Below are 27,123 nucleotides of genomic sequence, written 5' to 3'. Positions count from 1 at the left end.
AAGTGGAACATCAATCTTAAAACGCATAAAAGTCCCATACATGCTTCATAAAATCCCTTTAACTCATAAGACTATATAAAAATCAATGATAAAATCATATTAAGTGATAATATTTGGTGAGCTTGTAACTGTTTGGTCGTCTGCCAAAAATACTTCAGCTTTAGTTTAGGACATCCATTCATTTATCATTGACAGTCATCTGTTTTTCAATTCATTCACAAGCCAGGTGCAAACAAAAGGGTCATCCACCATCGAGGTAGAAAACACATCGACCTAAATTGAGTCCCAAACTGAGGGATGTGTATTTTAACAGACAGGCTCACATTAGCTAAAAGCTTGAAGTGAGTTACTGACATTTGGAGTAGCAATCTATCATAGTTCACTTTAGCAGCTGATATGGAGTTCAATCATATCACATTATAAGTAAACGCAGATGTACGTAGATTGTCACATATACAACTTTATTCAGTCATGATCATACATTTGTATTTTTTACTAAGCATTTTTTAAAATATTTTTTCTGTGTGTCATCTCAAACATGTCTCTTTATTTTTGAATATGTATATATTTAATTAAATTACATTTATTTATTGTTTTCGTCTTTGTTTTACAAGTTAATTGTCCCTACTGTATATGCATGCACCATTATACACTAAATCAAATTCCCTGACAATACAATTAAAGGACGTTGGACAAAAATATATATTGGGCCTTTAATATCTTTCCTCAGTCATTTTTTCATTCTCTGTCACATGTCAATAAGCTATTTCCCATTACATCTTTATAGAGCGAGCCTATTCTTGGAATACCAGGCAATTCATAATGATAAATACCAATGCTTATTACATCGCTTGGAGTAAATTGCATCCTCAGATTGCAGTCTGTCTCTCTTTCTCTCTCTACTTTATGGTCTATTTAGCCTCCACTGTTCACGTCCATCTGCCTCTAAATACCACACTGCCATAAATAGTGAGGCGTTTGCGTCCATCACGTGAATGAGAGCATTCCTCTTTTCCCTGCCTCCACGTCACGTCTGAGCGTTTATCAGCGTCTGTGGAGGCGGAGAGCGGCTGTCCGTGGTGCTGATGATGGGAGGACTGATGATGCTCTCCGGCTCTGTGCAGCCGCTACTGCGCATGTTGCATGACAGGTACCACGCAAGCCTCCATCTTGGGCTTCCCGTGCTGAGGCGAAAGGGCAGTCGCCATATACACACTGATTCCAAAATAACAACAAACCGGGCGCGGTGAGGGATAAGTAAATAAAAAAAAAAAATTGGCAATTTGCCGAGATGTAACTTTCCCAACAAATCAATTCTAGAAATTTCCCTGAGCAGGATAACAGAATGGGAAAGAGAGCGACTGGTCTGGAAGGCTCTGTTAACGACTGTTTGCTGTCAGCTTTACTTGCTCCAGTTTACTAAGGAATTGACAGATGACAAATCCACACGGTGAGTGGACGTGCATGGCATGATTTGTGACTTTCGTGTTGTTGTTTTTTGTCCGTAAAGTGCGCTAATTTGACGTGTTATCGTATGCTCGCGTTCATATATGCTGGCGTCTTCTTCCTGCATCCCCCCCCTCCCCACAGTCATGGTGGTCGCGGCTCGCTGTGTTTTTCTCGCGTGCCTCTGCTCTCCTGACGCTCAGGCTGTGCGCTCGTGTCATTCGGTGTTACTTTCTTTCTTCTTGTTCCGAGGAGGTCCAAAGCGACCAGCAGCCACAGGTTGTGAGAGCCCGGGTAGATTGATAATGGCTGTTTAATATTGGTTGCATCTTACAGTTTAGATATGCATAGCACAGGCCTTTCCTGTCCATCAGCTTGGAGACAGATAATAACAGATTTCCCCTTGAAGTGCATTATCAAAAATCAAAATGTAAAATACTACTTACACCACATGGTTTTATTGTATAGGGTATAATAGTATTCATAATCAGTCACTCATTGACCTAAATATACTAATTCTTCGACATTATTTATTTTTATAGTATGACCTGGTTATGATACATAGTCTGTGGAAATGATTATTTGCAGAGCAGTTTCGCTTCTTGACCTTGGACCCGAGGGGCAGACCATGTAAGGCTGCTTGAGTCACTGTCAGCCGCTTTATGACAAAGCCTCAGCAGTTTCAACATTGCCAGTAGAAAATCACAGCAAGGGTGATATTTCTCAGTGGTGGCACAGTTGAGTCAGGTATTGCCAAGGTCAATATATTGACCCTGTGCCTGCTGAACTCACATTTCCCTGCACAGGGAACAGTTCAGCATGAGTGTGTATTGGACACAACTCCAGAAAACTGCCTACCTTCGTATATGAGTAATGTTTGGGAGAGGAGTTGTTGTACTTTTTCTATACAATTGCAATGAATGTGTCTTTTAATATTTTACGTATTAAAACACATTATCATAACTGAATGAATCAGGGCAAAGACAAATACAGTGCTACTACAACTCCTCACAACTATATGAGATGTAATATAAGACAGGAGAAGAAGCAACAAAATGATCTTGTTTTCAAACTATAACAAAGTTCAATCGAGGGACACAACATCCTTATGAAGGGTTACAGGAGACCGGTTAAGGTCGGTAAAGTCATTTCTTGTGACTTCATTCTCAAAAAAAAGGTGTTTTAGTTGTTGAATACACATCATTTTAAGAAAAGAATTACAATTCAAAAGAATGTACAAAAAGGAATGCCATCCCTCGGTTAATCTGATCTTCCAGACACAAGTAAATTGTGATGTAGGCTTGGCTTATAAAGGGTTACAAGCCAAAGAGTAGGGAAACATTATATGCTGTATCTTCATGCAAGTGGTCATATTTTGTTTGTGTCAGGGAGGCTGGAGTAAATGCTCTGGGATGGGACTTGTCATGTAGAGAAATGTTACACGGAAGATGGGACATAGAAATCGAGGTCACACAAGAAATGGTTTCTCAGAAATGAGTTGGTTTCCATGTATATGTGGATATGTCTGGGGCAGATTTGATATATGTTAGCCACTGTTTTTCAGGATTATACTTGCTGAACAGACTCAGAGCAGTGGAACCCATATTCACTGGAGAAGATGATGATCGATCTGCAGTCGAGGAACAGTCTCGGTGTTACTGGGCCAAGGCAGTGACGGAGAGTTTATCTGTCTAGACAATAAACTGCTCCCGGTTAATATACAGTCTTGCTGACAGTGTGGGGATGAGGCAGTAGCTGTTGCTCTTAGTGTCCCAATGCAGTGAAAGGGCACTGGTTCCCTAATGGGGAATGAAATGCACAGGTACTATAGCTGCCCGGTGATTAATGGCCCCTATCAAGAATTACAAACGTGTGCTGCCTCTGCGTTTAAGTGAGCATTTAGACATGCATAGTACTGTTAGACCTGGATTTGGGTATCCTACTAAATATAGTATTTATGGCAAACACACAGGACTGTGCTATCTCCTACATTTGTGCTTATGTTGTGGGAGAAAGGATTGAGCTATAACAACTCCACTACTATAGATCAGACCAAATTATAATGTCCATAAAGAGTGTGATAAACAACTCTGGCACTGACGGCATTCGGGAGATTTATCTGCAGATTGTAGAGTAAAGTACAGGAGATTCCAGGGTCGCATTCACCTTACGAGACCTGAATGAAAAGTACAATCCTCCAATGATTGGATTTATGTTTAAACTTGCACAACTTGATGTGGGGTTGATACATTTACATTTCAGACATATACTGTGTGTGCAATGAATCCTGAGGAAATGGGAACACATCATGTCAGGAATGCAGGGAGATAATCACAGAAGATAGACAAAGCATTTGTACTTCTGCAGATGGCAAAGCTTAAGCAACCACCTACAGTAGTCTCCTGTCTGCAAACAAGATGTGTTGAGTGTGACAGTAGGCAATTCAGTGTGGGTTATTAAATTGCACAGCATTAAGCCCGAGTAATTTAAATGCTGGGCCTTCCTCTCAACTGTTTGCTTTTTCCTCCACAGGCTCATCGTTCACCAGTATGGGCATTAAGACGCTCGCCATCTTCCTCCTGGTGCTCTCTCTATGTCTAGAGGGAGGATATGCCAAAGAAAAAGGAGCGAAGAAGGGAAAGAAAAAGGGGAAGCAAGTTTTTTGTCCATCGTAAGTACCAGGAGGTGTCAAATGACAACATAATGTTCATCATGTAGCCATCATGACGTGTATACGCCCAGTGACAAAGACACTGAATTGACCAACTGGAGGAGTTCCCCTTGAGTGACCTTTTTAGGTGCCTATTTTGCCTTGAGTTAAAGCATACTTCCACTTTTTGACCCTTGATAGAATTTCCTCTCTAGTCTTTTCCCCTCAGTCATGATTGACAAGAGCTTGTCAGCTGCTTCACTGCAGAACTATTCAAGTGTTAAATGAAAATGCAAGAGTCAACAATTACTGATGGGCATCCGGGAAAGCTACACCAAATCCTCCAAAGGCATGCTGTGTTAGAATACTACAGTACAACACTGACCCTCTTTATACATTACATTAAATGTGTCCTGATTGTATTAAGATTTCACCTGATAACATTTACACCTGGTATTCATTTGTGATTCCAGTGGCCACATTGGGTCTGATTGAGATCGGACAGCAGTACGAATGAGATTGCCATGCCATGTAGTCGTTGTCTGTGAATCGATAAAGCTATTGTGTTTACTTGTGTTTAATGTGTTCACAACGCCTATGGAGGTGTTTTGTTTCTTTCTGATCACATCAAAACATGTCTTCAATGTGTTTTCGGTGCATTTACAAATGTACCATTACCCAAAACATATTTAATTGTAACGTGTTAAGGGTGTAAAGGATGCTACCTCGGATACTTGCTAAGCACTTGTTTATTCCCTCCTGACCGTCTACAGCTGACCGGTAGCATACATAGCACCTCTTGAAGAAAGTGATGAATGAAAAGGAACATTTTCAGGTCATGGATTCACTTAAAGGCTAAATTGTCTATGTCCAACAACAGAATGAACTTAGACATGTCCTAACATGCCTTTTGGATTGTCCATCACTTCTATGCTGGGGAGAGCTGCACCCCTTACTTCCTTAAATGGTAACAAATGGCTCGACAGTGAAAGTTTTGAGATGAGGGAGAAACTGTTTGATGTAGTCCCAGTATTGGCAAGTGTAAGCTGTATGACATATTTTCGAGTTTAGTGCTGCGGATGCCTTTGTGGATCAAGGGAACCACTTGGTTCCAGTTTAGCTGTTGTGCTCGAGGTTGTCAGAAGGGTCTGTTAAAAAGGAGAAAAAGAGGTTTAGTGGATGGGAATTATGTGTTTCACTTTGATCAGAAGAACCGCATAACATACACATGCTGCACCGCATTCCTGTGGAGCACTTTAACTCATCCTCTGTGCATGATAAGGTTTACATAATAATATGTAAAGTGCTTTGAGAAGGGGAAATTCTTTGGCAGGAGAATCATTGCCACCCACAAGGAGGCTTTCTTTTTCTCCTTTCTCTCATGCCAGATCCTGTTCTCCCCTTTCCCCTCCTCTCTCCTATTGTTTTTTCATCAGTCAACAAATGATGTTTGACCGAACGTCTTTGAAAGTTACCCCTTTATGTTATGGTGACAATTGTAAGCAGATGGCTGTTTTGGGTATTTCGCTAAATGGTTCAAAGGGAAACTTTCATTTTTGGTTTCAATATAAAGTGAAAATACAGAAACAATATCTTGTTTGTCTTGACATGTTATGTATACTTCCTGCCACCCACATGGCATGATCATCGAAAAAAAGACTGGTTTGTAGACTGTTAGGGGATCTATGAGCGTAAATGGAAAATCATATTTCGGAATCTTTTTGTTTCCGTCTACATAGGGATGGCGGGTGTTTGCATGGTTGCACCCTGAGGTTTATTCAATAGCTGAGATCGGACAAACAACACTGGCTCTTGACAGTACTTCTTTTTCAGTTTTTATGTTAACTTAAGGCCAACGTAGCTCCAGCCACCGCCTGGATATCTTGACACTTGAACAACTGTTACGATAAAGTCCTTCAAGGTTCAGTGTCACTACAGTGCACTACATTCCCAGTCAACATTGTCTTCATGGTCCAAATGTTGAAGGCACATTTCTTCCCTAACTGGTATACCACTCTCATGTGAACAGTATGCAGAGCAGAAGTGGGTGTGCTTTGCATCTGCATTGTTCATCTGCCAAAAATTTGACCTGCTAATGTAATCGTGCTTGCAGTTCCCTCTCTTCTTTTTTGCTTGCAGAGAGCTGTCACCTGAGGATCTGGCACGAGTTCCTGAAAATACAACCAGTAACATCTTGAACAGGTTACTGATCACCTATGATCCCAGAATACGGCCCAACTTCAAAGGCAAGTCTCCTTTCCTCTCAATCTGTCTCTGTCTATTCCTAATTTACCTTTTTGCTGCAGTGCCGTCATGCTAATTAAAGAGACCACTTTACTAGAAATCTGTATCTACAGATTTCTTTCATGAACTTGGAGCAGGGACAGGTATCTGCATGAACCGTGCATTAGACATTAATTACATTTAATATCCTGTCAGATGTACACTTGCATACACTTGCAATGGTGCCCTATTATGCTTTTTGGGGTTTTCCTTTTCTATAGTGTGTTATACAGGTCTTTGTGCACTAGCATAATACAACCCCTTTAAGATGTTCCTCAATTGACAAAACAACAACATGAAGTTTGTTTATTCTCTATTCTCTAGTTCTCAAGTCTCTGGATCTGCCCCGGTTATTTCGTTCTTTACTGTCCACCAAGTGTCCATCTTTACAGTGTGTGTACAGTACATTGTAAATGTCACATGGTACCAGGCTTCAGCCTCACAGAGAGAGCCATAAAAATAACAAAGAGGAGATTGACGACCTCTGGGTCTGACTGATGGTCTAACCAGTCTTCAGGTAGTTTCCATCCTCTGGCACTTGGCAGCAAAAGCGATATCTGGGACTAACTGTCTGATGTGTTGTGAACAGAATCCACTCCCTCTCTGAATGCCTGGGACCGGTCCAGCAGCCAAACATCTGCTCTTGATTTCAGGGTGGGCTAAAAAGCTCTCCGTCCATTAACATCCATGTCATAATCTCTGAAATTACATCCTACACTGCGCCTTGTGAATAACTTTCCGCAGGCCTTTACAACGCTGAGCTGATTTCATAGTCCCTATAGAATTTTAACCAAACACCAGAAATGTTAGTTGAATATTTGTTGGTTGCATTAATGCATGGAAGAGCTGTATGACTCCTCTGTATTATGCACATTAAAGTTGTGAATTGCTTGATTTAACTTATCATATAAAACTGCTAAGCCTCCAGTAAACACCTCAAAGGAAATCATGTATTCAAAGCAGGGTGAGCAGCACTGATTTCACTTAGGGTTTTATGAGTTTTTGCTAAAGGTGGAGAAAGAGGTGAGTAACAGCATTAGTGTAGCAGAGAGGATTAAAAGTTTATTCATTTATAAAGGTGATGAAGTCTTGCACAAATCTTGATCCATAACACAATCAGTTGAATCACCCATGTTATATATATAGAAATAAAGACTTAAAGGGTTTTACAAAGCATGCTGACATTTATTGTGAGCTACAAGCCACAGAGGTATCTTGCTCTTGTTGCAAAGCAGCTATAAAACCTAACAACCCTCTTTCTACAATAACTTCTTTTTTCCTTTTACTAAATCCAGGAATTCCAGTGGAGGACAGAGTGAACATCTTCATCAACAGTTTTGGCTCCATCCAAGAAACGACCATGGTAAGAGACCACTTCAATAGAGCGGTGCAGTGATGACGTACTTCTGTAGGTAGACCCGGAAGTTAACATCAAAGGTGGTCCCTCAACAAAAAGCATTGGGATTCTTCCATTGGATTTCAGTCTGCTGAAATCCAATGGAAGAATCCCAATGCTTTGTGGCCAACACACACTTTTTATCTCCACATACAACCCTAATCCTACATCAGGATCGCATGGCTGGGTGTCAACACCGCTGAGCTAAAGGTAGACCCGTGTCATGGGATGACGTTAAGTTTGCTTGTTCGCAATGGCCATTTTATGACACTAGAAGATTCAATGGAGTATTCCTGACATGTTATATGATGTAGAACGAAACGTGAACATCTGGTAAACTTGTCTTAACAGCAGATGTTCTTTAGGGCTTTTAACCACAAACACGATTAAAAAACATGGTCTTCGAGACGAGGGAACCGGACGTGGTAAAATGCTAAGTCTTCTCTGTACTCATTACTGCTGCACTCTATTCCACTTCAGCTTAACAGTATTGATAATCAATACTTCTGCAGATTAGATGCAGTGAATCAGAGCTTCCAAACCGCCTCTTCCCACAAGTTTTAAAACGGATGCATGAGCATGTTTTCTAGACAGTATCCGACCATTTAGCACTTAGTCATTATCCAGACTGGGGTTTTCATGCCCAATTTATCTGATGGCTTAACTGCTGATAAAGAAGTGCAGTATAAATGCCAGTGAGCAGATTAAACTCGAGGATGGCACTGGGTCGAATCTTGATAAAATAGGAAACAATAAAGGGAAAATTCCTGAAGGTTTTCTAATGAGCCCAGCTTAAGGATGTGTTTTAATTTGAAGTGGTTGGGAGGAGTCAATAACCATAGAGTGTCTCTAGCTCAGTAAATATGTTGAATAATGGGTCATGATAATTGAAATTAATGCAGTGCTGTGTGACAAAATCCAATGTTGGACTTAATTCTGTCTCATGAAACCCTTTATACAGGGTAGATTTACAGGATGTAATGTGGAGAGTTTTGTTCCAAACGAAGACAGGCATTACAGACGAGTAATTGAGCAGTAATTAAGCAATAAAACAAGCCTGCTTTCTTGCACAACTAATTCAGATACTTCTGAAACCTATAAATACAAAGAGTGGTTATGATGAATTAAAAATCTGAGCCTGAAATATTGATTTTTAATGAGAGCAAAATGTTTTTCTTTAAATGGACACTGAACTGAACAACTGAACTTACATTTGAAATGAAGCGATAACTAGATGTGTTTGCAGAAGCTATCACACTGCTGTCAGATGCGTTGCTGCTAGCTAGTTCCATTTAATTAACAATGTTATTTTACTGGCACTGTTTAATCAATGGCACAGATAGAGGGGACTACACGTTGTGATATAGAGCAAACACAAGTAACATTCTCCTCAAACAAAATAGCTCAGCGAACAAGTCCTAAAGACTGTCAAGACATGCTGCCCCCCAACCTTTTTAACACATCAGCTCAAATGCCAACCTCAGGCTTCCCAGGAGCAGATAGAGTACATTTTAGATCTTTGCTCTAAGAGTCCTGCAGCAGGTCTGGACTTTGTCTCAATCCAAAGCAATGATCAGTGTTCTCCAACTGCATTTAATGAAGAGTGACACTGAGAAAAGCCTTAGATCTTATATACTGAAATTGAGCTGCATGGACATTTACTCTGGACTGATTTCCTTTGGCTGCAGATCAGTAGAGTGTGTCCGCTTGTAAAATATTCTAGTGGATGGTTTAACACAGGGACTAATAACATAACTATGCTGAAAAATAGTAAAATTACAAGTAAAACATGAGGGTCCAAAGTTATTTAAAGAAGAGTCAATATAGGTGGAAACAATAAAGAGGGAAATGGAGGACAGTGATGGGCAATAAGGAATAAAGAGCACAAATGAATAGGAAGAAACAGGAAGAATAAAAAGGTGGAAAAGAGCTGAGAAGGCAAACAAAATAGTGGACAGAAAGTGAAAGACAGTGACAGATATCAGAAGAAGGGCAAACAGAAATAAGAAAGCTAAGAAGAACAGAGAATTAACTAGACCAGACAGTAGGAGACCAAATATGATAAAGGGAAGAAAAATAACAGAAAGGATTGAGGAAATTGAAAAGAAAAAAGCAAGACAAAGAAAAGTGAAGGTTGCTGGAGGGGGAGGAATTGAGGGGAAAAGAACCCATGAGAAAAGTAAAGAGATGGGAATTAGATGAACAAGTAAGACCTGAAACTGAGACAGAAAACAGAGGTTAGGGACTCCCAGATGTAAAATCTGTCTTCCCTCTTTTCCACTACACGCCCATCAAAAGACAGAAGGAAAATGAAAGTGAGCAAAGTTCAAAATGAATCCTGGAGGAGAGGGAAGTTACAGCTGGTCACCTCTCCCCCTCAATCTATCACTCTGTGGGGTACCTGATCTCAAGAAACCCTCTCTCATTTACACCTCCCGATGCCAAACACCACCTCACATCCACTGTACACTGTTAACACATCTATTCTCTTCTTGATGGTAATCACCAGGAGAGGATGACCAATGTGGAGCTTTGAAATAAATTGTAGCTCTGTGTTTTTTAACTGCTTCTCAATTTGATTTATCCTTGTTGATTACATCGAGCGGTTATGTTAAATCTCTCTAAAACTGAATGCTGTACAGGCGCCTTGATAGTGAGCCAGAGGGAAGATATATTTCCTTGTCTGGTTTTCAGAAAGGCTAAGGTGTGGGAATTGGCCTGGGTCTCTATCGAAGCTGGCAGTGGCTATTTGTGCAGTCTCTCGAGGACTAGTTGAACATTAGATTGTAAAATTGGGTTGTATAGAATCACAGTTGGCTATAAAAAATGAGATATCAACAATGTGACCACTGCTCCTTCTCTTACAAATGTTTACTGGCAAGAATATAAAGCAAATTCTGGGTAATAGCTGAATTTGTAAACCATCCGAAGCCTTTTGTGTATAAAATGGTGTTTGCTGAGTTTTTTGAAATAGTTCCTGACTTCTTATATTGTGTATACCACAGAGAAAGAAACCCTTTCATTTGATGTATGACTCAAGCTTCGTGCATCAGCATGTACCACAACAAATGACAGCGATCGATCTTAATTTGTTGCATTTTTGCCAGGAAAACAAATTGTGTAGACACTGCGTATCCTCGATGTAAACACAATGACATTTAATTTAAGGTTAATAACTTGCTCAACACTTTCAAGATGCTGGGACTAATTTATTGGAAGAGATATTGTTTTTTTCCAACCACACAAACATCTGTAGAAACATAAATTGGTGTCTGTGCTGGTTTGGTCCAGGTTTTATTGTGCAATGTTCTCTAAAAGTGAGAAAAAATAAGCAAGTTGTGAGTTAGTTCAGTCCAGTATTTATGAGGATAATAAACCAGAGATAAAGGTACCATAATGCTAATAAATATCATAAGAATGTCCTTTCTTCAAGAACAGATGACCTATAAAAGCACATTTTTGGTTTGACAGTTTCTCACACCGTCAAACCTGGCTGTAATCTTAAACAGCTTTCATTTGGAATATGTTTCGCCAGGAAAAGGGTGAACATAATGTTTACAAAAAACCTTCAGAGAAACCTTCAAAAACACATCCAAAGGTTCTCTGCTCACTTGATCTGGCTTGACAAAAATATTTGGCAGCAAGGACTTTACACATATTTAATCAGAAATACTAGCCTGTGCAATTCCAAAATAGAAGCAGAAAAAGGAGAATCACTCCCAGCTACTAGGAAACATGTGTTGAAATCGAGACAGGTGTCTCCCAGAGGTTTTGCAGAGAGGCAAAAGAAAACATGGACGAACACCTGAAAGAGCAAAAAATTATGTGTTGCAAAACTGCAGCCAAGATAAACTTAACTTAGTTGGTGAGGCACAACATGTTGACAGAGTTAAGATCAAACAGAGGGGCCTTATTGGGGCTTCATTTCCCACACAGCGCCAAAAACATGAAGTAAGTAAAAGGATCACTGAGTTTAAAGCAACCGTCAGAGAGGGTTTGGATGCTTTCCGTCATGGTGGCCAAAGTTGGAATTGCAGGACATGTTATCCAAACACACCTGTCAGGAAACAACAGGATCAGATTTCTAAAAGTTCTTACAAACAACTAACAATTTCAACAATACAATCTTTTGTTTGCTTGTTTAAAGAATGCTGGCTCTGATTGACTTAAGTTTGACTTTATAATGATTTTCCCAAAATAAGTAAACACCATGTTATGTAAGTAGGATTTTTTTTAGCAATATTTAAACATACACTGCCTGGCCCAAAAAAAGGTCACTAATATTCGTTGAACCGCCTTTAGCTTTCATTATGGCACACATTCGCTTTGGCATCGTTTCCACAAGCTTCTGCAATGTCACAACATTTACTTCTATCTTGCATTCACTTTTTGCCAAGATCTTGTATTGATGACGGGAGAATCGGACCACTGCGCAAAGTCTTCTCCAGCACATCCCAAAGATTCTCAATCGGCTTCAGGTCTGGACTCTGTGGTGGCCAATCCATGTGTGAAAATGATGTCTCATGCTCCCTGAACCACTCTTTCACAATCTGAGCCCGATGGATCCTGGCATTGTCATCTTGGAACATGCCCGTGCCATCAGGGGAGAAAAAATCCATTGATGGAATAACATGGTCATTCAGTGTATTCAGGGAGTCAGCTGACCTCATTCTTTGGGCACGTTGCTGAACCTAGAGCAGATCAACTGCAGCGACCCCAGATCATAGCACTGCCCCCACCCCCCGCCCCCCGCCCCCCTCCACAGGCTTGTGACCTTTCTTTTGGACGGGCAGAGTACATTGCTTGATTTTGTCTTTAAATCCAATTGAAATTTATTTAGTTGGTTAAACATTCTCATGTGAATGTTATCTTGGGACACTGTGAGCTCTGCTGAGGATTTCATGAACGCCTACAATGTTCTGTGCTCTCATTGTGTGAGAAAATATATGATTTTTAATGTAAAAACACCTGGGTACAAACTATGGAACAATGCTAAAGTTTGGCTTTTAGTGGACTCCACATGAGCAGCTGCATGAAAAGACGAAACTGATATTAAAAACAAAAATTGGAAAAGAATGGAAGGTAGAAGCACATGTTTGACCCATGGACACACACACACCCACACACTCATACAGCTGGTATTTTGGCAGGTTTATTTGACATGTCATCCATCTTCACACTCAGTATTATGGTCCTCCCTAACACCTGGTCCCAGAACAGCTTGAAGCACGCCATCAAAGCAGGAACCAAAAAAACTGAAACCTCCCAAAGCTTCTCTCAGTGATACTTTCCCACCAATGTGGACGTTTGCCTAATAAGCTTTCTAATGAGGCCCTTTCTGCAACACATGTTGTTGTATTGATAACATTTGACCCTTGGACTGTGTTTTCTGTGAGTTGAAAGTTTTCACTGCAGCTGTAAAATCTCACTGTGCATGTTTCCAGTGGTCTGCTGAGGAGTTTGCTTTGAGAAAATACTGCTAAGACTTAATGAAAGTAGAGAAATATAACCTATTAAAAACGTGGAACTGCAGTTTCCTGTAAAAAATAAATGTTCTCAAAAGGCAGTGTAGAAAAAGACAAACCATTATTTATCAAAATAAATGTTTTTAGACTTTTCAAGACATGCCTTGCAGTATTATGGAAAGGGGACTCAATGGTCATAAAAATAAGTGGCTGTTTTGTTGTCCATCTGGGAATTCTCCTTACAAAAAACAAACTAGCATGGATTTTGTTATATAAAAAAAAACAGGTCAATAATTCCTTTAAACGCACCCAAATTGTGTCCTATAGTGTCCTATTAACACCATACTTTGTTTTGTTGTCACACCCAACAGGATTACAGAGTCAACATCTTCCTGCGGCAGCGCTGGAACGACCCCAGACTGAAGCTACCTCAGGACTTCAAGGCTGATTCCCTCACCGTTGATCCCACAATGTTCAAATGTCTGTGGAAACCTGACCTGTTCTTCGCTAACGAGAAGAGCGCCAACTTCCACGACGTTACCCAGGAGAACCTTCTCCTTTTCATTTTCCGTAACGGAGACGTCCTCATCAGTATGAGGTAATGGATATTCAATAGGCTTTGTCCTCGTCTTTCCTGATAAATGTGATGCAGATTGAAGGCAACACTTAAGGGACATACCATCCAAAGATAACAGGAGACCTATATCTCAGCTCGTTATGTAATATTTGCAATGCTTAATACTAAATATACTCCAATTTGAGTTTCAGAAAAATGTCAAATGACCTCTAGGTGGTTAAAAATCATGCACCTGTATGTGGCATCGAATAAGAAAACTTAGCAGTAACTGTACAAATTAGGTCTTCCTTTCACTGATATCTCAGAACGAATCAGTTTGAAACAGAGAGGTCTCCACCCTCAGAAAAAATGTAAGTAAAATGTGATTTTATGTGTTTGATGCTTACTGGCTTCATCTTAAAATCTCTTTGAATTGAACTTCAGCTTTTCATTCCATTTGCAGTCAGAACGTTTCCAGAAATGTCAATTGACACCCACATCTCAGACGTTTGCAATATGTCTGGCATTTTCTATGGCCTGGTTATGTGGCCATTGATGAGCTATTTACTAAGAAATAACTGACTAAATCAGCTTAAATTTGGGGATCAAGAATGTCCTCTTCCTACATGGCTTAGGGTTATGAAAATGACTGGGTAAATGTGGATGACATACACACATTCACAACTGTAGTGAAAGTCCACTTAGAGAAATAAAAAGAATGGATGTGCCACTCAGGACTTATTGGTTAGGAATAACCTAAATAGCACCCCACTCAAAGCAAAAACTATTGGCCATAAACACGATGTCAAGCTAAATCAATGCACGGTATAACTAAATAGCAATATACTGTAATCAGACTAAGTGAAAAGCTTGCCAAATGCTGTACGTGTATGCTAGACTTGCTTGAGATGACTCTTACCTTGAGACTTTAATGTGGTGATTAAGAATTGATCATGTGTTTGCTTAATGCCCGGCGAATTATCATTGATTATTTTAGTGTTGCATCTGAATCAGTTAGGGAAGGTTTGTTTAGCATATTTGCATAGACTCTGTGTTTTGTTTTTGTGTTCCTTCTGGATAAAGAATCATTAAGGCTTTGGGCTCGAAGAGTGAATTTATAAAAAGATGATGAGTGTTGAATATAATTTGAACTAAACATTGTATAATCCTTGTGAAGTTGCCGATCATTTTAAGGGTAACAAATGTTGTTTATGCAAAAGCACAATAAGGGTGAAGTTTGAAATCCTAGGAAACTTTAAGACAATACTAGTGTTATACAAACAAGGAAGGAGGATTAAACTGAGCATCAAAGCGCAGCAAAAACTTGAAAATATTATCATCTTTATCTCTTTTCAGGTTGTCTGTCACCCTTTCCTGTCCGCTGGATCTGACTTTGTTCCCTATGGACACACAGAGGTGTAAGATGCAACTTGAAAGCTGTGAGTTTTACCGAATTTTGGGAAAATGCAGCATTAATGAGTTGGGAATAGAAGTCGTTTTGGAGTAAATGAAAGCTTTTTGCTTGTGTTTAGAAGCCAATTTCCATGGCGAACACTGTGAGAATTTGAATAAATCATCATATTTTAAGCTTATGTGAAAGTCTCACAGTTAATTGAGCTTGACTGTGGTTATAGCATCTTGTTTACAAAGCCGTTCCCCCCGAATGGCTGACCCGCCTGCTGAGACAGTCTGTGCATCTATATTAAGTTTGTGTACTCTATTGTATACAACTGTTTCAGACTTTTCTTCACATCTTATCAGATATTGTGGTCATATAGAGCGCTGTATATGTACAGATGCATGTGTGTAACCACTGTGTACATATTTATGTGTGCCTTTCTATCTCTGCTATCCAGTTGGCTACACCACAGATGATCTGCAGTTTATGTGGCAGACAGGAGACCCGGTGCAGATGGACGCCATCGCTCTGCCACAGTTTGACATCAGACAAGAAGATATTGACTATGGGAACTGCACTAAATTCTACGCAGGAACAGGTACTGTCCTTGTGGGAAATATACACATTTTTTAACAGGATGGTATACAAAATGATTATTAGTGAGAGAAGTAGATTCAATCATTCCAACATACCACCAGCAGTGAGCAAAAGTAGCTAGGTCTCTTTTGATATTACAGATTAAATTAACAGCAAAGTGAAATATTTTGAACCAGTACAGCATTTCCATCATTCACAAAGTCTATAAACCAAACAAGGTTATCAATTTAGTTCAGTTTACTTTGGACATTACCAATCATTTCTCCCAATATGAAGCTTTAAACCTTTTGAAACTGATATAGATTTTAGAGCCATAAGTTTTCCTGTAAACACACAAAAGGTAGTTTTACATTAAGCGGTACTACCTGAAATGCATCGTGTGTATCCCTGAGGTCTTACAAAAGGTGTCAACTGCATTTCTCTTCTCATGTAACATGCATTTTCTTTGATAACCACCACAAATTTCACTCAGGAGAACAGCTGAAGTCAAATGGACTTACCCTTCAACCTCAACCCTTTGGTTTCCTCTTTACTGTCTTGGATTGTCAGTATGCACAAGCAGTGTCAAACTACATTAAATGTTATGTGTCTACAAAGATGTTTCCAGGATGTTTGGTGTAGGTAGCTACAATGAACATACCCAGACTACTACAACATGTCACTCCTTTTTTCCCAGGATGCTGGCAGGGCAAGTATTCAGAAAATAAAATGGAAGAAAAACTACATAAAAGGGTCCTGGTACTGTGCCACATTCAGACCAATGTCAGTAAAAAAAAATAACAACATTTGCGGTGAAATGGAAAATCTCTATCAGCCAACAGAGCGGGTATGACCTCAGTGCTCTTGCACTCGGGAGGCACGCTGCTGGCAATGATTCAGCCTTTTAACGGATTTCCATGGCAACGTGGCTAGACACAAAGATCTCCTCTGTATACGAGTTGTTCGAGCCTGTTCTGCGACACAGGCAGCCCTTATATGCTTTATAAGGCTCACACAGAGATCCCCGGGCTAGTTAAATATTACTCCCGCCCATCCACTCTATCGTCCCATTGAACCCGCCGAGCAGACTCAAAAAGCAGGAACACAATGCTGCCATAGGAGGGCTGAAGTGCATTGATGCTTATTCCATACTGCAATAAACCTGACAAATGAAGACCACATTTCCAGAAGAGATGGATCTGTTAGAATTGATCTTTTACAAATGGTAATGAATGCAGTGTTTTAACCACAACACTCTAAAATTAAGGGACCATGTTCCTATCCACTAAAATGTGAAATGACAGAGGACAAATCTCCTACATAACAGACATTTTATGAATTGGAACAGTGTTTTTTTTTCATGGGTGATGCCCCGAGTGCTCAAACAGGTCTTAGCTTTAACAAAGTTAGCTGAAATGATGTTAAAGTCCTCCTGCCCATTGACCTGTTCCTTTCACTTCTCTTTATTTTCCTCTATTACTAATGGTGCACACAGTTGTGCTTCGCTTTTCTGCTGGGGAAAAAGAAGTAAAATCAGATAAAGGACTTAACCTGGCTGCTACCTTTCCTCTAAATGCCTAATACAGGCTTAATAGACCAAGTCAGAATAGAGCCATTTCACTCACCTGCTTCCCTGCTTCATTTCGGGGTTAAAGGGTTCCCATTTCCTGCTCAAAATGAGCCATTAAAGCCATCCGAAGAGATATTGAGAATTTCAGCGCACTGCACAAACCATACAATAAAACTAATACAATCATTCCAGCTTTTATTTTATGAAGGCTCTTTAAGCTGAATGTCTGTGTTGTTTTTATTACCTATTGTGTGTTGCCACTATCCTCTGCAAACTGTGTTTTTCCCTGAAGTTCCCTGATATCATTTTTGACCATAATCTCCTTCCTCATGCAGGGTACTACACTTGTGTGGAGGTTATCTTCACCCTTCGGCGACAGGTTGGCTTCTACATGATGGGTGTTTACGCCCCCACGCTGCTCATCGTAGTCCTCTCCTGGCTGTCCTTCTGGATCAACCCTGATGCGAGCGCTGCCAGGGTGCCTTTGGGTATGGATTATTTGATCAATTCCACCACCTTCCGCTGACATTTACCAATACACACGACGAGTAAATATTCCCAGCGCTGCTTTATCAGAGTAGAGTGCAAAGTTGGATATTAGATCCAAAGAGGGGCTGGTATTATTGTAAATTAGGCATGAAAACACAAACATTCATAGATAAAAATGAACAATCAAATGAAACTCTCTGTAGGATATAGATGTTTTTGATAATACAGCCTCAATCTTCTCCATTGTGACATCATCAATCACTTTGTCATCATGATGGACTTTATCTATCAAGCATGGTGACATTGGCCCAGTGTTGTTCTTTATGTCATAAATCACTGAATGTAGGTTTAATTGACAGATCCACCCCAAGGTTAGTGGTTTTTAGCAGAGTAGGTATAAATACATGGTAATTTGAGCCCTCTTTGGTGTACTAACTGCTCATTTTTACAGGTTTGCAAAGAAATTCTCTTCATTTTTAGTCGTGGGAAAGAACCCAAAGCTAATAGGTTTGATTACAGTGTGTAAGTGGTCACATCATATAACGCAGATGCATAAAATCTGGAATATCAACATACTGGATTTAGTTTTCGAGCCAGCCACTTTCCCAGTTACACTCTGACACAGATCTAAACTGCCAACATTGCAACAACATTTAGTAAATTGTGTCCACGTTATTTAACTCGAGCTTAAAATATGCAGGCACATGACTTGGAGAAGAGAACATCTACAAGGACATGTGTGTTGCTGGTAAATCATTATATTAATCAGTAACAAGAGTTCTTCAGGAGACAGAGAACCATGCCGGAAACGCTCAGATGGCCAATGAGCCACACCTGATCCCCATTAACCCAAAATTAATGAAGGGGTGTGTTGAAGCTCAGGAGGACAAGCACCAAATCTGTCCAACCTGAGGAAGGTCCAGCCAGACCGTTAAACTGAACCCCGAGAGGATATGGGAATGGTTTGGCACCGCTAGTGCTTGTTTATGCACTGAATAAATCAAGAGCTAGAAGCAGATCAGATGTCTCTGGTGTCCCTCTTGCTAAATGTGTTGGTTGTTGGCACAGCCTGAGGGCAAGTCTTAGCTGCCACCTGCATGATGGAAAACTCACAAACCAGGTTTAAACACTTTGTTTGTTCAGAAGGGTAGACGGATAAAAAAGAGAACCTATTATGCTTGTTAGGGCATTCCCTCTATTATGTTCATGTAAATACAATGGTTAAAATCCTGAACATCATGAAGTAAGACTCTAGTGCTTCAACACATTGTACTCGATAAGGGGTGAGACATCTCTAAGCGGTTGACCAATCACAACAGAGCTGGCCAGCTAACCAATCAGAGCAGACTGGGCTCTGGTTTCAGATAGAGGGGGAAAAGAGGAGCTGCAGCACAGGCAGTATGAGAAAAATAAATAGCTTTTTGAACATTAAAGCATGGAAACATGTCACAGTAGAAGCACAAATACAAATATTAACCTGACAAAAAGCATAACAGGGTATTGGGTAAAGGGTAAAATGGGAAGCATTTAAAATAATATCATCAAATAGACAAAGCTTCAGTTTATTGGAAATATGTCCATTCCACTTCAAGCTACTCCTTTTCATTTCACATGGTCTAATATGTCAGTGTCACCCACAAACAGCCTCACACCGCTGTGTGCAGCACTGCATGGAAAAAATAATTCATTGTTATCCCACTCCACTCCTCCATTTCTCCACCCTCCCTCCAGTTGTTTATCACCACTCTCATCCCATCATCACCCCCAACTCCTCCTGGAAGCCTCCTCTGACTTCTCTCTAAATGGGATCAGACCAGGTCAGTCAACATTAAGGTTTGGGACTGCACTCATGTATTGCTCTTTTCTGTGTGTGTGTTTCCGTTTGTATGTGTATATGTGTTCATTTAACTGAGTGTGTGTTTTTATGCTTTCATGGTTAGAGCATGGTTTTGTTTCTGCAGAAGGTTGTCCATTGCATCTAAAATGTGTTTTTCTGTCTGATATAAAGTGCAGGTTAATTGTGTACAGGCTGTGTATCATTGGGGAACAATACAAACAAAGCCATTGTAGTATATCGCTAGCTTTCATGTTCTCTCATCATAGATAATAGGTGGGCTTCCAGGCTGACAAAACTTTCTTTAACGGTTTGTTCCAGTGCGGTTAGAACAGCTTTATTAGAAATCTTGAACCCTGTATGAACTCGCTCTTGATGAGTGACCATAATGAAACCTGCAGGCAAAACCAATCGGCCCTTCTATTGTATTTATCATTTCTCTAAAGCATCACTACAGGAACAATGATTGCCGTCATTGGTGGTTATAATACCATCCGAGGAGAGTGGATGTAATTATTTCTGCTGTTGCTGCTGTGCAGCGGGGATGTCTAACCTGTAATCCTGTTAGCTATCAGAGATAAAAACAATTTCAAATTACTGCTATTAGGGGCTGTCGGAGCTCTTGCAGATGTCCTAATAAAGGAGGTAAAAGAACGGTCATGAATTTCTAATTGCACTCATGTTCACAGAAACAATGCCTGGATGTGAATATTTTATGACAGCTTTTTTTGCATATTCAGAGATTAAATTGTCCATTACTTAGTGGTTTGAAAGGAAATGCATCAGACTGTCTCTTGTCTGTGGTGTATGTTGACAATCATGGTTATACCCTGTCATATTTTTAACCAGAGCTATTGGTATCGACCCCAAATAAGTATTTCTTTGGCAAAATATATCAAAAACTGAAGGAGAATATGAAACTTTCTGCCTAGTGAGATTATAGAAAGTATACAAGATGTATTAGTATTAGAAAAATTACAATTTCAACTTCACATCCAACTTCCTTTGACTTTACTGAGTGACAAGGTTAATTGTCTTCTTCTTCATTAAGGCATCCTCTCGGTGCTCTCTCTGTCCTCCGAGTGCACCTCCCTGGCTTCTGAGCTGCCCAAAGTGTCCTACGTCAAGGCCATCGACATCTGGCTCATCGCTTGCCTGCTGTTTGGTTTCGCCTCGCTGGTGGAGTATGCCGTGGTTCAAGTGATGCTTAACAGCCCGAAGCGCATCGAAGCTGAGAAGGCCAAGATGGCGGCGAAGGATAAGGCACTGGGAAAGAGCCCCACTGCCAAGAACAACACGGTCAACGGGACCGGAGGGACGCCGCTGCATGTCAGCACCTTGCAAGTCAGTAAAACCGCCTCGATAACTGAAGTGTGTGTGTAGATGTTTGTACGTGTGTATATTTTTCACTCTTACAAAATACTGTGCACATGAAACTAGCAAATTCAGCTTTCTCCATTCAAAACAACATTTACAATATCTATTTAGGGCAAAAGGTCAGTTGATATTTAAACTTTATGGTCAACAAGTTGGACTTTTCCAATGGGTTAATGTTGGTGTATTGATTGGCAGGCTTAATATGCAACTGCAACAATAACTGGTTAGATTCTGGTTGGGGTCCTTTGTAGTTGTCCCCTTTTCACTTCCTCTTGTTTCCTGAATAGATCTTCACTGTCACTCTTCAAATGATGGGAAAGGTCACAAAATAAATCTTAGAAAGAGATAGTAATTAAGTATATTTTGTCTTTATCAAAAGTCAACTTACTCAGCTGTAAACAGCTTGTCTCCTGACTCAGTGACATATCATATGTACAGCGTCACAGTAAGATGATGCTGTGTCTTTTTTATTATAACTAGTTGCTAAATATCCCAAATCAAATAGTTTCACTGCTCATTAATATTTTTTGACACTATCAAGACAAATATTCTACCCACATGGTAATTATAATATTGACATTATCTTTTATGCATTTATATTCACTTCTTTGCTTTATGTTGAAGCTAACACACCAAGAAAACAACCAAACAAACAATTCAAAATGATGTATGACTAAAGCCAAAAGGTAGTGTGAAATTGTAGTTTCCTTCTTGCAATTCTGACTTAACTTTGGCTGCCCTTTATGCATAACGTTCAAATCCATAAGCGTACAAGATTCCTTGGTATTAATGCTGTAGTTCAATCACCCCACATTTCATGTATGCAGTGTGTCATTTTTTCATCTGTGTTCAACCTTTAACCTACAGCAATAGTACAATGAGAAATAACATATTCCCGATCAAACATCCTCAGGCAGGTTTGCAACAGTGAAGCAAAGAGATGTTATCTAAATGCAAAACACGAAATCCCAGTCATTAAAAGTTGGCATCGTCTCTATCACGACTAACGTCTGACACTCACATGCACATCAGGCGTGCAGTATGTTGCATTGGTCTTTCAATTGTACGCCTAATTGAAATTAATTTACCTCCGAGTCTACGGACCGCATTCGGTTTGAGAGGATTACATTATTCCATTGAGGTTTAATAGATTTTCTTGTCAAAACCAAATCAAAATAATGAAGCTTTAATGAGCTTAATGACTTCAGTGAGTTAGCATCCATATTCTGATTAGATCCTGTTCACCCCGCAGGCCTTCAGGGAAGTTGATGAAAGGATTTTTGTTGGACGACATTAAACTGCATCCTCTTGCAGTTCTTTTTTTCCTTGTTGTCCGCTCTGATAGCACAGAGGGAGTAGAGGAGTTACAAGGCTCAAGATGAGAAAGCAACCATATTAGGCAGCATTGTTAAACACAAAGTACATCCAATAGTGGCTCCAAAAGTATTTCTTCCCTCTTAAAATCACAGTTAATTTATCAGATTTGAGTCCAAGCTTAGGATCAAACAGCTACTTTACTGGGTCTTCAAAGTGTAGTCTGTTTTCAATTGAGTCAAATAATCATAAACAGCAGCATTTCAATTTTCCTCACAGTTTAGATGAATCATATCTGCTGATTGGATGCTATGTCCAAGATAACTCACACATTCACACAACCTTTCTTTTGGTTTTAAAGAGGCCCTATTATGCTTTTTGTTATGTTCCTCTTTCCTGTAGCGTGTTATATAAGCTTTTGTGCATGTAAATGTTCTGCAAAGGCTAAACATCTATCTAAAATACAAATATGAAACCTGTAAATGAGCATAAAAGGGCCCTTTAAGTCAATCATGGGTCAAAAAAGTTAACCATTTAATTGTTAGTTTGTAGAGGTGCCATTTCTTTTTCTGCACGATCATTTGTGAAGTTAGTAAAGACAAAATGCACCAGATATGATATTGCATGGGAAGTCTATAGTCTATCTGTCTATCTTGTCAGACAAACAAATTAAAACTGTTGTTCACAAGGTCGTTTGTGGGTGGTCTGCCGATGTTGCCAACTCCCAAACACTTTTCTTCTTTCCACAGAAAGACTGAAGTTTGACTACAAAATAAGCAAATAGACATTTGGCTCTGGTTCCAAAAGATACCAGTCAGCAGTAACTGTCCATGCCATCTGTTGTGGTGGTATTCAACACATTTACATATACATACATCTATATATCTCTCCACCCAGTGCACAGTATAATGATACACATATCTCTGGTGGAGCGAGACAGGAAAAAAAGAGAGGAACCAATGAAGTCGATGAGGAGGACATTTTAAAAAACCTTGCATGGATTGAAATGGATGCGCAAAATCATTTGGTTTATACTACGTTTGCTTAAATGTTTATGGAATCAAACTCAAAAGCAGAAGTCAGACACAGATCAGGTTGTAATACAAATACAATATCTATAAACAGAATGGATACTTTTTGTGGGAAAGTCCGAGTGCATGGCTCTCAGTGCAGTAATCTCAGTCTACTGCTCACTCGGTCAGTAGTAAACTACTTTGGTTTGGTTCCACTGCCTCAGTGGTCGCCGGCAGCGCCCTGAGATTATTACTTTAATCTCATCTTGGTTTATATATTTTATATGAAACGCTGCAGAATGTAATAATCAATTCTGTTTTTCCTTGTGTTGTTCCTCTGCACCCAGGTGGCAGAGACTCGCTGTAAGAAGGTGTGCACTTCCAAATCAGATCTGCGGACCAACGACTTCAGCATCGTGGGCTCGCTCCCGCGGGACTTTGAGCTGTCAAACTTTGACTGCTACGGGAAGCCCATCGATATCGCCACTGCTCTCGCCAAAAGCCAGGCCAAGTCCAACAAGAAACCTCCTCCCCCAAAACCAGTCATCCCCTCTGCTGCCAAGAGGGTTGACCTGTACGCCCGAGCCCTCTTCCCTTTCTCCTTCCTCTTCTTTAATGTAGTCTACTGGTCGGTATACTTGTGAATATTTCCAACCTACGCTATATAGACAAAAGTGTTGGGGCACCTACACGTTATACCTACAGGAGCTTTTATGGTGTCCCTTTCCAAATTCTTAGGCATTAATACGAAGTTGGTCCCCCCTTTTCAGCTATAACAGCTTCCTCTCTTCTGGGAAGGCTTTCTACAAGATTCTGGAGTGCGCCTGTGGGAATTTTTGCCCATTTATCCAGAAGAGCATTTGTGAGGTCAGACACTGATGTAGGATAAGAAGGTCTGGCTCTCAATCTCCGTTCTAGTTCATCCAAAAGGTGTTCAATGGGGTTGAGGTCAGGGCTCTGAGCGGGCCAGTCAAGTTCTTCCTCACCAACCTCATCCAACCATGCCCTTATGGACCTTGCTTTGTGCACTGGGGCACAGTCATACTGGAACAGAAAAGGGCCTTCCCTAAACTGTTTCCATAAAGTTGGATGCATAGAATTGTCCAAAATGACTTGATAAGATGAAGCATTAAGAATCCTCTTCACTGGATCTAAGGGGCCCAGGCCAACCCCACGAAAAACAACCCCATAGCATTATCCCTCCTCCACCAAACTTTACAGTTGGCACAATGCAGTCAGGCATGTAACGTTCTCCTGGCATTCACCAAACCCAGACTGCCACATAGAGAAGCGTAATTCGTCACTCCACAGATAACATTTCCGCTGCTCCAGAGTCCATTGGCGGCGTGCTTTACATCACTCCATCCAACACTTGGCATTGTGCTTGGTGATGTAAGCAGCTGCTCGCCCATGAAAACTCATACCATGAAGTTCCTGGCGCACAGTTTTGGTGCTGATAATGCCAGAGCTGGTTTGGAATTGGAACTCTGCAGTTATTGAGTCAGCAGAGCTTTGGCCATGTGTACGCACTATGCACCTCAGCACTCAGTGACCCCACTCTGTAACTTTACGTTGTCTGTAACTTTGTGGCTGAGTTGCTGTTAATACCACTTATAGTTGATTGTGGAATATCTAGGAGAGTAGAAATGTCACAAACTGACTTGTTGTAACGGTGGCATCCTATTACAGGACCACGTTCGAATTCAATGAGCTCCTTAGAACGACCCATTCCTTCACAAATGTTTGTAAAGGCAGACTACATGGCTAGGTGCTTGATTTCATACACCTGTAGCCATGAGACTGAATGAAATACCGGAATTCACTGATTTAGAGGAGTGTCCCAATGCGTTTGTCTATATGGTGTATCTTGTATTATCCACCCCCCTTTCACGATCTGATTACATTCAAAGAGTTTTATTCCAAAGTGAACATTGAGTGCGTTTACACATTACCCAGCTTTTCAGTTTTTTTCTATTGTATTCAGGATATGGGATTTACAAAGAACATAAAAAACCTGCCTATTCGTATCCCTGTATACATCTTTAGAGTATCCAGGTTTCTGATCCTCTGCCAGCAGGTGTTCTCACCTCACCCACTATGGTCTGTACTATGAAACAATCTTTTACAATGTGGATACAGTGTTAAAAAGCTTAGGTATATTCGGTTTCTATCTGAGTAATCCAGCTAGCATATCCAGGTTTCTGAAACCGGGATATGACGTTTACATGCTCAACAGATAACAGGGAAACTCCACGTCACAACCAGGATGCGCATGATGTAAACGCACTCAGACAAATGTGAATATTAACCATAAAAAATATATATCTACAACAAAAAAACTTTTCTGTATTATTAGTACATTTATATTTACATAAAATAGATGACTATCAGTGTTTGTGTATAAAACAATCTTTCTCTACCTAAAATGAGGCATCTTGTATTGGAAACTTTATTTATTGATGATGGTAATTGAAAGGCTAATACAGGATTGTAGATATAACTGATGTGAAATCCAAAAAGATTGATTGCTTAAGAACTAGGCAGAATATGCACAGATCTATAAAAGAGCATTTGTAAATAGCTATTTAATTTTTTCACCTTTGCCAAGCGGGAGTCGGCCCGCACGTTTAATAAGTTACTAGATTTTATTCAAGCTTCAATTCAAATGATTACACTGTAATTACATTGCATGTTTAAAAGAAACGCATGTATATGAAGAGAAAATCTAAATATATAGAGAGAAAGTATTTATTGAATTTTATTATCCCCGTTATGATTTGCTCTTAAGATAAATGGATATGTAAAACACTGTTCCTGTTCAGATGGTTATGTGACACTGCCACCTTTCCAACAAATGTAATGTTTGACTTCCCTCACCTGTAGCGTGTGTAAATGGGTCACCAGTGAGCTGTGACCATGTGTTTTGTGAAATTTACACGCAGAGAAAAATAAATGATCAAATGCATTTTCACCATTTCCTGTGATTAAAAACATAACACAATTGAATCCTCGTTAACATGATTTTCTTTGTGACTTATTACTAAAAGAGACACACCTACTGACAATGGACGACCTATTGCACCACCCTCATGGCCAACATTTAAATGTGTATTACATTTGAGTGTTGAGAAGCTCAATGGACATACAGAACATGCAGTGGTTCAGACTGCTCTTGGGAACCCTCAATCTTAATTTTGTTGTGCCTGTCTAATAAAGAACTGCTCATGTGTTTTGGAGAGATGGATGTCTTTTAACTCCAATCATATTCAAAAGATATGTATCTCCAGCATCTTTTCCTTTGTTTTGCCGACTTGTTTACCGCACATCGCTCAACAACACAGATGTTACTTCTACCGAGGCGTGACCTCTCCTAATTAACCATCACCAGCCATCTATTATTCATGCAAACCTGCTCAGAAGATGACCCCTGACTATCATTGCAAGACTTCTCATATGAAATCTGTCTGCGGTTTAATGAAGCAAGATCGATGCTGACCTTATGTCATGACAACAGGGTCATATTAATCGAGTTGGAAAGATAAATTATTATGGGATCTTATTTTACTGTTAGTACTGAATCTGAACACACATTTTTTTTTCCTCCCTCTGGCTGCCATGGTTACAGACATAGGAAATGATTTTTGTCTGTCATTATTGAAACACAGAGTCAGACTGAAACTCCGCTCAAGTATCTACAATCACAGACGCAACATGAATCATCAAGAGACATACAGCTTTTCACAGATTAGTGTTAT

At 40.0% G+C, this 27,123-nt stretch overlaps 2 protein-coding genes across 2 annotated transcripts in view; one reads left to right on the top strand and one right to left on the bottom strand.

The window, feature by feature from the left end:
* pdgfc (platelet derived growth factor c) overlaps positions 1-27,123 on the bottom strand; it is a 77,098-nt gene that overhangs the window by 45,522 nt on the left and 4,453 nt on the right. The window lies entirely within an intron of this gene.
* glrbb (glycine receptor, beta b) lies at positions 1,157-26,535 on the top strand. Its single transcript, XM_063876899.1, has 11 exons — positions 1,157-1,246; positions 1,337-1,450; positions 3,979-4,117; positions 6,236-6,342; positions 7,675-7,742; positions 13,612-13,838; positions 15,153-15,235; positions 15,653-15,793; positions 17,677-17,829; positions 20,716-21,008; positions 23,716-26,535. Exons 2-11 carry the CDS (start codon positions 1,435-1,437, stop codon positions 24,010-24,012), a joined length of 1,524 nt encoding a protein of 507 aa, XP_063732969.1. The 5' UTR covers positions 1,157-1,246; positions 1,337-1,434; the 3' UTR covers positions 24,013-26,535.

The sequence above is a fragment of the Eleginops maclovinus genome, chromosome 23, assembly GCF_036324505.1.
Source record: "Eleginops maclovinus isolate JMC-PN-2008 ecotype Puerto Natales chromosome 23, JC_Emac_rtc_rv5, whole genome shotgun sequence".
Lineage (NCBI taxonomy): Eukaryota > Metazoa > Chordata > Actinopteri > Perciformes > Eleginopidae > Eleginops > Eleginops maclovinus.
Note: the sequence above shows the minus strand (reverse complement) of the source record. Positions and strands in the feature narration are given on the sequence as shown.

Coding starts and splice junctions, on each gene's coding strand:
- glrbb (XM_063876899.1), top strand. Junction 15,236..15,652: donor TAAGATGCAACTTGAAAGCT/GTGAGTTTTACC, acceptor TCTGCTATCCAG/TTGGCTACACCACAGATGAT. Junction 15,794..17,676: donor TAAATTCTACGCAGGAACAG/GTACTGTCCTTG, acceptor TTCCTCATGCAG/GGTACTACACTTGTGTGGAG.